The following is a 16,999-nucleotide window of genomic DNA, read 5'->3' on the forward strand; positions in this document are numbered from 1 at the left end:
ACAAAAATCACAAAATAAAAAGGCAAATTTATTGATAGAGTTTTGGTCTAGCTGCATGGATCCTGAAGGGGGTCCCCCCCCCCCCAGAGTTTTGTATTGCAGGACACTCTGGAACGTCTCATCGGGGTGTGTGTCTTGTGTGTCTGGAATAATATTTGTGTGTCTTGACTGCCAGCTGCTGTCACCTCGAGACGCTGGTATTTCAAGTATGACAATAGCCCCAACAATAGCCCCAACAATAGCTTTAAGATGCTTAGAGATGCTTGTTTTCCTTAAACAGCTGATGCATTTCTCTAATGCGTGGCAAAGTCGTTTCCACATAGTGAATGCGAGTAATGCGGATGAGGGCCGCGTCAGCGCCACTAGGTGGCAGCTGAGAGTCAGTCATCTCCTCTGAGCCTATATAAAGGAGGCATTGGGAGGCTGATTGGTTTCGGTGACAGACCCTCACAGCTGGTCAGGGGGGGGGGGGGTCAACAAGATGCCGTCATGCGTGAAAGGCAGCGAAAGGGTCGCAATACATCTTAACTTTAACTTAACAAGAGTTTGATTTTATTCATTGATTATAATTTACATTTAATGTATTTTCTGAGAGCACCCTTCCTCAGTTCATTATGATTTATATAGTGCTATTGGATTTTTTTTACCATCACTGACGATGATGGAAAGACCATGGAAGTACAGGCATGAACAAAGTGCACTCAACATCACGTGAACTACTTTTATCCAGATCTTCTAATAGATTGTCCCCCCCCCCCCCCCCCCTATTTCAAAAACATCTGACACTGAAAGAACTACATGATTAATAAATGATCAATGGTAAACATTAGCAACATTCCTGGTTGCAGCTTAAAGCTTAACACTCTCCTGTTTATCTGCTGGGAAGTATTTTTTATTATCTCCCTCTCCTTTGGTGCAGAGATACTCCAGAAAATCGATGGAGAATAATGAGTTTTACCTCACCTCAGCAGCGTACTTCATGAAACTACGTTCTTCAGTCGGTCTTGGGCTCTCCTCCCATTATTGGACTACATTAATAAGTGATCTCGAAGCCCTTTTTGATTGGCCTGAAGTTTTAGCCGTGTGGGAAAAGCAACGCCGGTGGTTCTGTTTATCATGAGGGTCCAGACGAAATAACATCAAGTTCCCTCCTGCAACTGTTCAGAGCTCAGCTGCTAATGTTAGCCTGCATTTATACATCTAAATGCTTGATGATCCATTTATTAAGCATTTCAAGATGCTGAATTTTGCTGCCCGAGCACTAAAGTGGCACCATTCGGACACAAGGCAATTAAGATGGAACAGATTGAATAAAAAAATAAAAAATAAGGCATTAAGCACGTAAAAACAGACATTAAGAGCATGAGGGATTGTTAAAAACAAGATATTTGAATATAGTAAAAGCACACAAAGACAATAAAAAAGAAATTGCAAAGATGAGTACATAAATAGAGATTAAATGAAGGGCGATGAATCAAATTAGATAAGGAAGCTTGAGAAAACAATGTTGTTTTAAGGCTGGATTTAAATGATCTTACAGTTTCTTCCACTGCTGAGGAGCAGAAACTAAAGGCTGTTTCTGTCAGTTCAGTTCCTGGACTGATATCGATTTTGAATTTAAAGCAAAACCCGCCGTAGATTGATGCTCATTGTGTCGAGGACTCACTTGCTCGCCTGCATGCGTCTGTTGGCACCTCTGCAGAATGTCAGCAATATAGCACTGCAAGTCATTAATCTCCGCCTGACGTTAATTGCTTCAACGTGTTGTCTCTTATCGCAGCTCTTTATGCCATTTATGCTCCACTGTCCTTGGAAATAGATTTAATTCCTGTCTCATTTACACCAAGCTTTTAACTTCCACCTATTCACAAGATTTTTTTTTTAACTACACGAACTTGCTCGGCATCATTCAGCAGCAAGAGACGACAGTCATTTGGATAAACCCTAACCCTAACCCCCCCCCCCCCAGCCCTTTTTGTCTGAGGTAACTTTTTTTGGGGTTCACAACATGATAGTCAGTCTCTGTGTGTCAGACTCAACTTCAAAGGGCCATGAATAATGAGAGGGGATACAGCTGATCTACTTTCATCTTAGCAGTAAACTGGAGATGCAACCGCACTCTGGGGAGTAAGCCGATATTAATACAACACAGCTTTGAAATGTAAAGTTCTGGTGGAGGAGGACAAAATTGAAACCCTACAAGTGAACTTTTAAATTCTGAAAAGGCATTTTGAACAACAGCGGGCTTGATTTCTTTTTAACAATTTAATGGGGAAAGGTGGTGCAGTTGTTAGCGCTGTTGTTTCACAGCAACGCAGCACCGCAAGTCACCGCTGGAACCTGTTCCCTTTTTTACAGCCCATAGCATGCAGTTCTCCTTTTTCCATCTGTCCAGCCAGGAGTTGCCATTTGCTTGTGCGAGACTTCTTCTTCTTCATGCAACTTTTAAAACACCTTACGGACACAAGCCGACTTAAAAAAAAAAAGCAGATCATAAATACACGATTTGGATCGTCTTCTCAGTTTGCAGCAGTCTATTCAGAACAAAGACAAAGTCGTCTAAAACACGAAAACAAAATCCATTTGTAAGCAGACTAATGAAGAGTGCAAAATCCTGCACGTTTGCAATGCAATAAGTGAATGCAATCTGGAAAAAAAAGCATCACATTACAGCAACCAGAACAGCTGAGCACTCCCTCAGCGAGACATCACTTCAGTTTGTATCAGGAGGGATCATCTCCTCGCTACAAGCCCAAAATCCATTTCCTTTCCTCGCTCTGCTTTCATGCTATATCTGTCCGACTGACGTGATTCTTTTTTCTTTCTTTTTTCTGAAATATCCGAGCATTGAAAGGCTGCCTCCTTTGCTTGATCCAGTTTGCAGAGGCCCATCTCACCAAAGGATATTTTCCTCCACACGTAAAAAGAAAGAAATCATGAATATTTACTTTCATCAAATACTTTCAAGCTGTGCTCCTGACTGCATCATGCATTATTTTCCAACCCTGTATAGAGCTATACAACAAAGTTGTCATTCAACAAAGACTGCATAGTGTGATGAAAAGAATCCCCACAAGCACATTCTGAATCTTTAGCTAATTGAATTCCCCGTTGAAGTCACATCTAGAACACCAGAAGCAATTTTCATCTTGTTATGAATTATTTAATCATGTTATTCATCATGATAAAATGTTTGAAGTGGATGCAAATTGTAGAGGCATAACAAAAGCAGTTATTTTGTTCTTTTGCCCTGAGACCTCACAATACTGCAACTTATGAAAACACAAGCAAATGAAGAAAGCATCTAACGGATCGCTTTGTCGATTATAGATAGATACTATATCTATCTATTATAGATGTCGGGTTATGAAATCCAGAAATCGTGCTTTGAAATATGATACGCGCAATCTAGTTTCAGTCTCTAACCCTGCGTGCGTGCTGACGTCACCAGAATCGCACAGCTCCGCCCCAGCACGATGCTGACGCTGGTGCGCGCTTGCATCAGCACCATTAGGTATATCCTCAAGAAGCATCGAGAGAGAGAGAGAGAGAGAGAGAGAGAGAGAGAGAGAGAGAGCACGATGACGAGCCTGTAGGCGGCAGACGCCCGGTAGAGCATCCCGGTTACGCACGGCTCAGAGGCCTCATCAGCAGCAGCAGAAGGCAACCCAGCCGGGCGCACGGCCACAGCGACGCGGTCCGTAATGGAGAGCCTGCTGGATAACCCAATGAAAGCCGTTCTTTACCTGAAGGAGCTCACCACCATCGTGCAGAACCAACAGAGTCTGATCCAGACGCAGCGCCAGCGCATCGACGAGCTCGAGCGAAAGGTGGAGGACCTGATAGGAGAGAACCGGCAACTGCGGGATCCCCATCAGTACGTCCAGCAGCCGGCTGAACATCACCGCCACCGCCACCACCACCACCACCACCACCCGGCGCACCGCGGCGCCAGCCCCCCGGCGGCCGCCCACCTCCATCAGCAGCAGCATCAGCATCAGCATCAGCATCAGCATCCGCCGCTGCAGGAGCAGCAGCATCAGCAGCAGACTCCGTGTCTGCCGGCCCAGCCTCAGCACCACGCCGCCCCGGCGGCGCCGTCCTCCCACCACCCGCAGCAGCTGCAGCTGGTCCCCGCCGCGCCGCACTCACCCAAAGCGGGCCGAGGTAGCCCCGACCCCGCCGAGGAGAGCAAGAGGAGCGCCTGCTGCAAGTCCCTGGTCCCGCAGACCCCCACCGCGCTCTGCCGCTCGGTCGGATTGGCCAGAAAAGCGGAGTAAGTAAATAATCTCCCATCGTCATCAAATAGAAGAGAAAGCGTGACCCCCCCCCGATAAGACGCTTCACAGCGTCCCGGGGGCTAAATATAGTCAAATATAGTATAAATAATCAATCACACGCTGAACGGTTATTGATTTCACAGACCGAGGCGCGCATTTCAATGGTCGCTCGGTGCGTTAATCCCGCACCGAACCAGATTGTCGCTGCTCAGAGAGACTGAAGTTAATTGAAAGCCTTAAACTGTTTTTTTTAACCCTTTCCCGGTGAGGCTGCGGCTGTTTTGCGCCCTTTGTATTCCTCCACTCAGCTTTATGTCTCTTATTTACTGCAGCCGAGGGAGCGATTTCACCTTTGCAGAGAGTCATGACATTTATAAACAGGCAAAGCACCAACACCCCCAAAAAGGCACATCACAAATGGGCAGCACTTTATCATTAATATGCAAAAATTAATTAACACTGACCATCAAGGTTTGGATGTGCACGAAGACACACCCCGAATAACAGGGAATAACAACAATGAGATTGATTTAAGTGGTTAAAAAGGAGCACTGCTAGTTTTGATACTTCCCTGCTGATGAAATTATTATTTTTTTGCTTCAGTTTGCTTCATTCCCAAAAATACATTTAGAGGAGAAATGATAAATTGAGTGTTTATTCATGTGCTTATTTCATATTTAGAAGGACAAATCTTTAATTGCTCAGTCTTCTCGAGTTACATGATTTGTTCCTTTTTCTTATAGTTTTTTTTTATTACTACTGAATGGCTAAAAACTAATTGATACATTAATAATAGATACTAGAAACCATTGCTGGAGAGTGTGAGGGTCTCCAGCAGCGTTTCCTACATTCCTCCATCTCTAATGAGGGTCTGAATCAAAGTAGATTTAATATTTTTTGCCCTTTCAAAGTCAGCGTGAAAGTTACCCATTTCCACCTTTTCATTTCGGCACATTTTGTGACTGTGTCGTTGTGTTGCTGACAAAAACAAACTCTTCCAAAATGTTGCAGCAGTCTTGCAGGCTGCGTCGAGCCTTGCAGGCTGCGTCGAGGCTTGCAGGCTGCGTCGAGCCGTGCAGGCTGCGTCGAGCCTTGCTCCGGGCTATCCTTGTGTTTTTCTGCATCCATCCTTGCTGTCAAGCCTCCAGCAGCGGCTGCAGAGAAGCATCCTCTCAGCAGTTTTTGCTCTGTGGACAACCTCAAATGAAATCACCTTCGACTCCGTGTTATGAAACAAGGAAAATCTACATTTTGCTCACGCTGTGCCACAACATGCTCCGGCACTGTCCCAATTTGCTGCTATTTGCTCGCTGCTAGATCAAGGTCACGTGAAGAGCCTTGGCCAGAGCTGCACACTGCATGCAGTTACGCAAACACGACCCCCATCTGTTACACTCGGCTGCTTTTGCATTGTTTCCGTTAATCCAGATTTATTCCTCATGCCATTAAGATGTAATTCCTAAAGAGTGCATAGAAGGAAAGATGCACATGAGCGTGAATACTACAAAAAACAACCTCATTTTCCCATGGATTCACTAAACTGTGCTAAAGAAAAGCGATGCAAAGGAGCAAGGTCTCCAATGGTGACATTGATTCTTGTCAGACAAGGCGGTGCCATCCTTGTGCTGTCAGTCCCGCAGGGGAACTGATGCATTTTTATTAATGGGTGGGTGACAGGAACAAGTCACAAATGTACTAATAAGGGCGGCGTGCTTACAGCAGGGCATTTATCCATGTTATTTCAGGGTTGTCATGACACCAGAGTGGCGTACTGCTGCTCTTTGTGTCGGGTTTCTTTTTTTTTTTTTGATAGGCCGCTGCGTATGAAAAGTCCACGTTGTTTTATTGCGAATTTTTGAATAACGTCTGCTTTATAGGTTGTATAGAGTTGATTTATATTTCTCATCTTAGCAAAGCTATGCTGACGTGATTGCAAACTTTACATGCATAGCGACAGTGACTTGGAAAAGTAATCCCTTTTCTCGTGTAATTCACAGTGAGAGAGTAACATTTCCGGAAGAATGTGAATTGTTTTCTCTTTAAGCACGATAATATCATCATACATCTGCCTTTCTCTGCTGAGGATCCCCACAATATTTTTTTTTGCCCCAAACAGTGCTAGCCAATGAGAGAGAGCTTCATTCTGGTTGGTCGGTTTGATCATGCGCAGCTTCAGCTTCTGAGATTGGACCTAATTTCACTCATGGTCGCACATGGAATTAAAACTGCCGCTAAATTTGTTGCCAACTCCACCCCAAGTCTTCCACCCATCCTTCTATAGCGAAAGGCAGTGGTGTAATCACATTACCCCCTCGAGGTTAGCATGCTGCTAACTTCTGCTAAAAATGCATAACGTCAGTTTATTCTTTTGCAAGCTGCCATGAGACTGAGCATAAGAAGGGACATGCTGCTTGTGTCCGTTCCAAACCCAATGTGAATTTTTTACACGCATTCCTCTCCTCTGTCCCATCCTTTATCCCTTCCCCTTGCTGCTCACATCACCCTCCTTTCTCTTTGGCAGCAGCTTGTGCGACAATGGCCTTCATTTCTGCAGGCTGGAATCGGTATTCAGTCCCATCCGCTTACCACCAGGCGCTCCACCACTTAACCCATCTCCATGTCCCTGGCTGGGCTGGAGGCTTTCAGTACCACCCTGTCCTCAGGCTCTTTGTGTCTGTGTTTTGGAGCTGCCATGTGTGTGTGTGTGTTGAAAAGCAAGAGAGCATGCATAAAGGTAGGAAAGGTTATAGCGTGCATAAAGAGGCCTGTGTTTCTGAGAGCATCGTACCGTTCCTCCTATAGCCTTGTAACACAGAACCTACATTATGCCATGTCCAACGCCGTCTCCTGTCGATGTCCGTCTCTTACATAAATACATTGGTGTATAGATATGATTTAGAGGCTGGGAGGACAGCGCACACAAACACACACGGAGCCGACATGAATGAGAGAATATTCCTGCTGAGTTGCCGGCTGGATGCTGCAGCCTCTCCTTGTTCTGATGCTCTTAGATCAATGAAACTGGAGCATTGGCTTGCACAGACTCCACCAGTTATGCTAACCCCTCGGAGCCCCACTCTAGTCTCGATCTGCAGGTAGAATGTTCTTATCTTAAAACTACACTATCTCAGTATATGATGGTGTTTTTTTTTTTAATGGTAAAACTTTTCCTTGTTTGCTGCTCCATTGTGCCCATCAGATAAGTGTTTCTATCCAACATTCATAATGAAAAAGATAAAATAAAAATCTTTCAATTCTAAATTATTGACTTTTTAGCTGCTAATGATCCATGATTTTCACACTCACACCCTGAAAATTACATTTAATATAAGCAAAAAGAGTGAACCAAATAAGTGCGAATGAGCTGAAAGACAATAAAATGCGCAATATATATATATATATATATATATTTTTAGTGGTGCAAATCAGTTTATATCATTGTATAATATTGGCAAAATGATCTGAGTATCTCAGTACCCTATGGGTCACAGAGCACTTATATTTGAGGGAATTTAGCCTTTAATATTAAAGATTTCCTGTGTCTGCAGTCTGAAAGAAAACTAGAACAATTGGTTCCCTGCATGTTCGTCTATCAGATACAAGAGTGGAAGGGATTAAGGTAAAAGTAGATTTGTAGATGATGTTCAAATGGAAATTCTAATCCTCGACCACACCTCTCTTGCTATTCCTCTTCTGGGCATTTCCCTTTCTGCCACCGTTGCTTGATATATACCTCTCTGCTCTTTACTCCACTTATACCCTCCCCTTAGTCTGAATGGGGATCACGTCTGCTCGGTTATGACAGGGCTGCTTGCCTCGGCTGCTGCTGGAATCCGAATCATGAATATCACATTTGGTGTGTAGCGCTTTTAAATTGCTTCATTTCTCAGAGGACGTAGCTGCCGGGTGATTCCCGACTCCTCTGTAGAATATTAGCTGTTTTCACGCACACGTTGTTCAAAGACAGTCCCCAGTTGTTGTAACCCAACCGTGTGTGTGTGTGTTCCTGCATGTGGGTCTGGGTGTGTGAAGGAGAAGGGAGCAGCTTCTGTAATGCTGGATCGTTTTCGCTTTTAATTCCTGGCGGTGGAAATGCAACGTGCTTCATCTGCGGGCGCGTGCCGGTGGAAGTATCCCATCGATCTTAGTTTATTCCGTGCACATTGAATAAATACAATTGTTCTACTCCTTATCTTTGTCATCATGCAGAATTGCAACAGCCTGCATATTTCTTCAGAGGGATTGTGGTTGGACTCGCAGGAAAACAATTCAGGAATGGCAAACCAAATTGATTTCAGTGTTTGTCTTCAAATCAAAAGTCAAGCCTTGACTGCTTTGGGAATCTTTAAAAAAAAAAAGGGGGGGGGGGGGGACAAAACAGTTGCACATTCGCAGTTTTTAATTGCAGGAAAAAATAATCAAGATGAATGAAGACGCGACGAGTGCAACACTTGATAATACACCTCTGCAATCACACCCTTTGAATGGCATTTAGCAGCTGCTCATGTATGTGGTGCTAATCACAGGCTAACACTTGCACAGATGTACAGAATTACGCAGAATTCTAAAACCTGCTACTCCAGTGTTTGTCCTAAAATAGTCAGATTCATCAAGGGGAAATTATCAGGAAACCAGATTTCCTGACCGCTTTAGTCATTTTAAGTAAATACATTTTCTTTAAATCAAAATGCTAGACTCAACGTTGTGTTTCCAGAATGAGATGAAATATTGACATTAAGGAACATTTCAGCTTTAAAACAATTTTATGAAGTAGGCCTAGAAATAAAGATTTAATTCAGCAGATGTCTATTAAGAGGTGCGCCTGATATTAATCCATAATATTAGAATACAATCGAATGACATAGCATTTATTTATAAGTGCTTTGCTGACTGAGATGTAATTGGTAACCATGTACTGTATGCCTAATAATAACGATCATTATACGTGCCAGTTTCATCAATTATGACCTTACAGCTAAATGTCACCCCCAAACTCTCAGAAACTCTCTTCCTGTATTCTTGTGAATTTATGGAGCAGTATTGTCAACAAAATGCGGAGTCGGGAGGACGATGCTGGAGGAAGGAGGAGGAGATGGAAAATAGGACTCTCTGGAGGGCCTGAGCGGTTAGCAAGCAGCCCCGGCTCGTAGACGACGTCGGCTCGGTCGCTGTCGAGCATCGGCGTGAAGCATGGAAAATATCTATGAGATCTGACCCACTGCCAAATCTGCAGCAGATGGCCCTGCAGCAATGAAGTGAAGCCCAAGGCTCAATATGAGCTGATAAAGCTGTTCAATAGAGCAGACACCAGCTGGTGATCAGCGCAAAACCAGTAGGGAGGAAATAATCTGTGGTGCCACCCTTTCATTGACCCGTTCATCACATTATAAATGCTTATTGTCTCCATGTTTCATGTCTCCTTTTGTCTTAAAGCTACTTAGCCAAAAAAAGAAAAAGAAATGATGACTTCTATCATGGGGAAATGAGTGGCTGCTTTTCAATGAAGTTAATCCTTTCAAGATCAAAGATTATCTCTTGTAAAAACATTTTTACAGTGAAGACATGCCCATCAGAATAAACCAGAAGCAGATGTCTGAATTGTAAACCCACGTAAGGAGTAATAAACAGATGTTTGTCACAATGCTTGGTTTAAGGGCAACACAAATCATTTCCTGAAATATGCCAATAGCCAAAATAGAACAAAAATGTGCTAGCCAGCTCATCCTGAATAAAAGCGTGTTTCCTTTAAACGCCAGATGCAGTTCAAGGAAAAGAAAGATTTTGGGCACTATTTTCAGAAATGCAGTATTTTCTTCTCCAGATCAAAGAAATTCTGTTTCTGTCTCCAATCATATTTTCATTCCAGGGAGATATTGACACGGCAAAGCTGAATTCATCACAGGGAGGAGCGCATCGACAAACACGTTAGACATGAGTTAAAACAAAACACAATGAAATCCTGGTGTGCAGATTACAGTCTTCCTCAAACAGACCCAGTGTGTGGAAGAGCTTATAAAAGCTTATAGATTTTCTGGAGGTGGTATTAGGACGTTTAGACCACGAGGGGAACTGAGTCAGTGGTGCGGGAGATCAGAAAGCAGGTCATGCGAGTTCAGTTTAATCTACGTCGGCCACATTGATCAAACAGCACGCACTGTCTGACACCGACGTTCCTGAAACTAGAGGAAAGGGTTTGGAGAAATGTTCCAGTGCAAAGGAACTCGCAGTAGAAGTAGAAGCGTGCGCGAATAATCCTGAAAATTGTCGCTGTCACAATGAATGCGTGTGCACGGAAAGAAATGCAGACATCAATTAGAAATTGCTCTTCTCATATCGGCGCAATTTGTTCCTCGCACGACGAGATTCACGGGTTTACCGTTACGCCGTTTCGGCGAGGAACGTGCTATCTATGCAACGCGGCGACGCAAGCTGCTCCAGAGCGGAAAGATGGAGGTGATAGCCAAACTGAACAGAGGGATGGATGAGATGGAGAGAAAATTGAGGAAAGCTCCCCCCCCCCCAGCTACAACCCTGTGGTTATCCTACTGCATGGAGGTGCAAAAGAGGCTTTGTGGATCCGTCTCAAAACAAAATAGAGCCAAAAGTGAAAGAATTCCCTCCATTATATAGATGCCGTATTCATACCAAGGGAAGTGTCGCTGCTATCTGGAGGAAATAACTTTGCTGGGGTGCCAGTAATGCGAATGCGATCCCCATATTTTACTAGGTTTAGGACAGCAGTATTCATTCAACACAATGGATTTCATTGCCCCGGGACACTTGCCTACCTTGTCCTGGCGAATATACAGCCTTTATCTGCCCGAGCAAGCAGCTCTGCCTCTTCCAATGCTCACGGTAATCGCTTTCCCCTCGGACACCGCTTGTGTTCTCGACCTATTAAAAGCGTCCACGGTGGTTGTGTCATGGTCGTTAAAGCGAATACAATTAGAGGAGGCATTTACAATAGGAATTAATTTGCTGTCCTGCCCTCCCTACAGTGTCTGCTATTGTTTTTGCCAAACAGCCCCCGACCGCTCTTGCCTTGTCTTCCGTTTCTAAATTTAGCTTTGCAAATAAGAAAAGACATTATGCATGTTGTGATGGACTAACAGCGTGGTTAGACCCAATGGATTGGAGTGCTCTTGGGGGTCAACGTACAGTCACGCTCTTTAACAAGGTGTATGAGAAGACGTACAGGTCTTCTTGTCTTCTCAGACAGGAATGGGGGGGGGGGGGGGGGGGGGGGGTTGGGGCAGACAAAGACGCTATTGGGAGTATTAGCCTTGCTTTCTAAATCCTTGCTCTCCATCCTCCGTGCCTGGTTTTCAGGGACAGGACAAGGCACACGGAAAGCTCTTCACTTGCATCGTCTTTTGACGACAAGATGGTGAATCAGTGTAAAAGGGACTGATGGAGAGGAGGGGAGTGGGGGGGGGGTGCAGCAGAATATGGTGGATAAAGTCTGTGAGCGTCCAGGTTGAAGGAGAGGGCGCATTGATGGAGGGAAGAAAGCAAATGGGCTCATGGCTCTGTCTGATGGACATTAAATTTTTACATCCCTGCTCTCTACTTGTTGTATTTTAGTACGGGACTGAATATCGAAAGTATTTTCTGCAGTGTCTTAAAATACTTGTCATGCATTATTGGTCGATTCGATGCTTTCACCCTTTTTTATTATTTTTGGTAATCATTCTTTTGCCACACATTTCAGTTGTCAGTTGTCCTCCTCCTCTGTCCGTGGAGCTGATGGATCCACTTTCTGTCTCGGAAACAAAGAACACTCCAGGCTCTCCTCGTCTTTCTCCTTAGTGATCAAAGCACCCAAAGTCTCCATGGTTCTGCCTCTGCTCTCTTTAGACCGTTTTCACAGAAACATGCATCAAAAACAAAGAGCTCTTAAATATTGCCACTCATTTCCCAATATGAGACACTTCTTTATGTTAAAATAATCAAAACTCCTTTACCTTCTTGATCGATGTCTCCTTAAATTTAATTATTTTTAAAAATCATTTATACATTTAATTAGAGAGTAAGGTAAAGGGAGAATTCCGTTGCTATGCTAAGCTATGTTTAGCCATTGAACGTTCAGTTTCATCATGACGTGTATGTTGCTGCCTTTTAATCACTTCTATTTATTCTCTCATTCTATGCCTTCTCTTTTCCACACACAGCAACCAAACTGTGCTTCACCAGTTCTGCTGCCCGGCTCCAGAGGCGCCCGAGGGGGAGACCTCGACCGCCTGTGTCCCAAGGTAAGACCACTGCATCCTTGCAACCTCTGCACAAATATTTGTTTGCACTTATTTCCTTTGGGCACCTGTATATTGAAACTGCAGCCACTTACCCATGCATCCAGTTAGCAGCGGTGCTGCAGAAGCTACTTTAGGAAACACAACTACCCCGTTACCCAACTTGAAGTGGATGTAAAATGCTTCCAGGAAATATTGTAATTGTAAATAAGATTTGTAATTGTCCCATGAATTAATCTAAGCTGCAATTTATTGTTTCTATATATTATCAGACCAACAAGATCAATTTACTGGAACAAAGTTGTTATATCCCAATCATTTGCAAAATCCCATTTTGGAGCGCTAATTAGCGAAGTAGGATGATAATCCTTATCTTTTATTGTCGGATTGGCACAAACCTGAGACAGAGCTGCTACTGCCAGTTGGAAGTCCAACGGTGCACAAACATTTTATCTGAATTCCAACTCTTGAGTCGAGTGAAAGCTTTTCAAATCAGTTAATTTGCAAGCACTATCTTTGAGACACTCTAATAATTGGATGGGTATTTGGTGTTGAATAGACAGGCAACAACAATTTGATAAGGAGCGACAAAGAATTAATTAAACACCTTTGACATTTTTCATCTTTTTGCCCTTTCACGTAGAATATGCAGCTCAAAATGTTTTATCTTTCATTTACCCCAAGTGCTCTCCTCCACCGGCGTTTGACTGAAATTCACAGTATTCCTTCAGACAAGGTGCCGTTGTGATTGAGCCGCCCGCCTCAAAATGTTTTGTTCGTTGTTGGCTGCACGTTATTGATTGATTTAGACAATTCGCTCCACTTAGCAGAAAATAACAAACATGCACGTAGCCTCTGCCGTATCGGATGCTATAAGTGGCAGAACTGCAGAGCAGCAAAGCACAGACACAATCCCACTTTAGGCCCTTTGCCCACATAGCATTTGTCTGAAAAGCGATGGAAGAAGCCGAGCAGTGATGCACTTAAATGCTTTTACTGTTAAGGATGCAACATTACATTTCTGTTGTCGTTGATATATGCCAATAATGGCATGTTAACAGGGGGAAGCATGACACTTACAGATAATAATAATATGATATTTTAATGTATGAGACAAATGTATCTGTATGTATGTAGGATCACAAACATGCTTTTATACCTCTATTTATGGAGATTCCAGAGCTAGCTGTTAAAATTGAAAGGGAGTGACTTTTATTAAATCAATGCTGGAAGGGAAACTAGAAGGGCAGAACCCCCCCCCCCCCCAACAAGAATCGATCGCGCTGAAACCTGATAGAAGCTGTTTGTGTGTTGTGATTGCTCCATTTGTCGGGACTGTCAGCCAAAGGTACAACTAAAGTGCACAACAGAAGGTCTTTTCTGACTCCCTCATCCCACTCCCTGCAGCGAACCCACTTCAAAAGAGGACTCTCTGGGGGCCGACACAGAAAGCAGCTTCTGGTTTTGTCTTTTCTTTCGTCCTATTGCTTTTTAGAAAGATTGTATTATGTTCTTGCTGATTTCTGTATTTTTCCGCATCGTTGTCAGTGATTCGTTGATCATTTACTCACGTGGCATCGCCACATCACACAGCGGCAACATGGATCCACACAGCGCCCACACCTCATCGCATCCATCCTTCACTCATGTTCACTCCATACTCCATGTCTCTCCACTGTGGTCACGTTAAGTTTGACAGATTCATGTCACAAAAGTGTAATTTATGCAATGTGAAAATTACCATTGTGCATCGATGTGTGTGCTGTAGAGTCGTTCCCTTTCTGGAAACTGGTGAGCGTTCTTGTTGACACACGTAATGCATCTGTGTTCATGTGAAAAAAACACAGTTGTAATCATGTTGCATGTTTTGGCTTGGCAGTAATCAGAACATACTGTAGTTCTCTGTGTATGTGTGTGTGTGTGTGTGTGTGTGTGTGTACACGTATGTGCCATGGTGCCACTAAAGTACACACAGCACAAGTAATTAGCCTACTCCAGAATAACACACAATCCTGTGTACACGACAAGGTCATAAGGGAAATCCATTATTATACTCTGGCCCAAAGATATTTTTGAAATACATTTTTATTCATGAGCTTTTAGAAGAGTCACCATATATCTTAACCAGGAAAATATTTAAAAACTGTAAAAACCTTTTCCGTAGGTTAGATATTTGGCTCGTAATATAAATAATATATTTCATTTATGCAACCAAACACTTACATTAAAAGGATTTTTTTTTTTCTGTTCATGAAAATTGTATCTCTCTTGATGAATAATCACAAACTCAAATTTCATTTAACTTTTTGCCCCCCCCTCCCGGTTTCCATAATCCTTCTGAAGAAACAGGAAGTAGAGCGCTGCGGCGCATTCGGCGAGAAAAACGACTTAAATGATTTATGCAGAACTTTGCGGTGGGGTGAGACGTGGGTCAAGAAAGTCTTATTTCACACACTTAACCTGACAAAGTAGAATCATCGCTCCGTCTGCTGAGTCATTCAAGCCGCTATGAGTCGATGTTATCAGGTCAGAAAAAGGGCCATGGCGGGAGCTTCTGCAGGAACTCACTGTGCTAATTTGAAGCCAAATCTGCTCTTAGTTTGTAACTGTCAGCTTTATTTGAGCAGTTAGGTGGGGGGGGGAGTGTGTGGAAGCGTTTAAAAAAAATAAAGGAGGGAGTATAAGTTGTGAAGATTTCACTGTCACACATAATGAGGGCCCTGCGGAGGCTGGAAACGCACCCTGACATTCTGGTTGCTCATGCAAGGCTTTTAAAGAGGCGCCGAAGGATTTCAGAGACTATTGGGGATCTGTATTCAGGGGTCACCAAGTAAGATCTATAATCACTCGTGGGAAGGAGCTGATCGTGTGGAATGGCCACAAACTTTTCAATTAGGCAGCAGAAGCCACCGTCTGCCGCTGTATGCAAAAAGTGAACCCCGGGGTTCTGCTGTTACGGGTTCCACAGCGGGAGTTTAAGTCTCACTTTCCGCTTTGCAGCAAAACTGAGAAACGTTATGTTCAGCGCATGCCCCCCCCCCAAAACAGCAGTTTTAGAATATTTTAGCACTGAGAATGACACTGCAATATGCATATGAGTAATGACACTCTGGAAACTGCTTTGCGGACCGGCCTTATTAGCATGGATCCCTACAAATACTCCTGTTGTGCCTCTAAAAAGCTGCCCCTAATATTCTAAATTCGCCCTGTATCCATGAACCCACAAAGGCCGTTTGTCAGACTGTTTAGCAGTGTGGAAAAAATGCATTCTGAAGGACTATGAATTTGCAGTTTGAGTATTGAATCAGTATTCCCTGGTTGCATCTTTGTTTTTCCTCGCGGTTGGTTTGTAAAACAAACAGCCGGCAGCGGTGCTGAGACAGTGAAATTGTGAGCCGAGGCTTTTCTTGCCAAAACCTCTTGCTCCTACATCTTTCCCAGCTGTGTTTCGGATCTAGGTGGAGCAGGCGGGTCGGGTGAGCGGCTCCTCCGCTAACTGTAGCTTATTAGCTGTGCTCCATTAAAGCTTGAATAGCTTTATTTTCTCTATTCAGTTTTTTCTTTCTTCTGAATGATCCCCAACAAGCCCTGCAACTTGATTAAATCCATCACGACACACAGGAACGAAGCGTGTGCGTAAGACATTCAAATGCACTCTGCTCAACCCCTTTCATTCCTTCATGAGAGAAAGGAGGGGTTTAAATCTGCCAAGAATATCTTCATCGTTTATATACCTCTCGTGCCACCTGCAGCTAATGAATGCTGAAGCTACATTCAACCAGGTCTTCCTCCGTCTGTTTATTTGCGATAAGAATCAGGAGCCTTTCGCAGAAGGCAAAGGAATCAGCTTGGGTCGGAGGCAAATTGTGACATCTATGGGTCTAAACTGTAGTTTATAAGCTCATTTCCTGCAGTGTCTGGTGTATAAATTGGCTTGTATGATGAAAATTGAACAGCTCTGCAGCCATCTAAATTCAAATTAATATATGTATGAGTTTGTGAGTGAGGCTAGCTCCCCGGGCTGCATAGCATGTAGAAAGTAATATATTGGAAAAGAAATATGAATAAGAACAGCAGCTGCCTCATAAACAGTCGAGAGAAAAGCATCCCACGTGTGCAGACTGTCTTGCAAAGTAATAACATGACATATATGTTTCACTATTTGCATTACATATGTGTGTGCTGAGTCTTTAAGTTCTGCTCACTTTTTGCTGCAGGATATGAAGATAAACAATTCCCCTTTATGGCTGAGTAACAATGACTCACATATAGTGCAGTGAGCACGCTCAGTTGTTCGGTTTGGAGTTAAAAATAGAATGACCAGTCAGCCTTTGGCAGGTGATCGTGCATATCTTTGGCACGACGCTCAAGCCTGACGGTGATTCAGCTGCCATGACCATCATCATCATCATCCCAAAAAATTAATTAAATAAAATCCACTTTTAAATTAGTCTTCCTGCTGTTCTCCTG

General features: G+C 43.5%; 1 protein-coding gene across 1 annotated transcript in view; it reads left to right on the forward strand.

Annotated features, from left to right (window-relative positions):
* Window positions 1-3,704: 3,704 nt before the first annotated feature.
* The window catches only part of iqsec3a (IQ motif and Sec7 domain ArfGEF 3a), a 52,674-nt gene continuing 39,379 nt past the window's right edge, over window positions 3,705-16,999 (forward strand). Inside the window, exons 1-2 of the mRNA XM_068755234.1 lie at window positions 3,705-4,276; window positions 12,452-12,532. Coding sequence (XP_068611335.1) covers window positions 3,705-4,276; window positions 12,452-12,532 — 653 coding nt within the window. The remainder of the gene's footprint in view (window positions 4,277-12,451; window positions 12,533-16,999) is intronic.

This window comes from Brachionichthys hirsutus, chromosome 22, assembly GCF_040956055.1.
Source record: "Brachionichthys hirsutus isolate HB-005 chromosome 22, CSIRO-AGI_Bhir_v1, whole genome shotgun sequence".
Classification (NCBI taxonomy): Eukaryota; Metazoa; Chordata; class Actinopteri; order Lophiiformes; family Brachionichthyidae; genus Brachionichthys; species Brachionichthys hirsutus.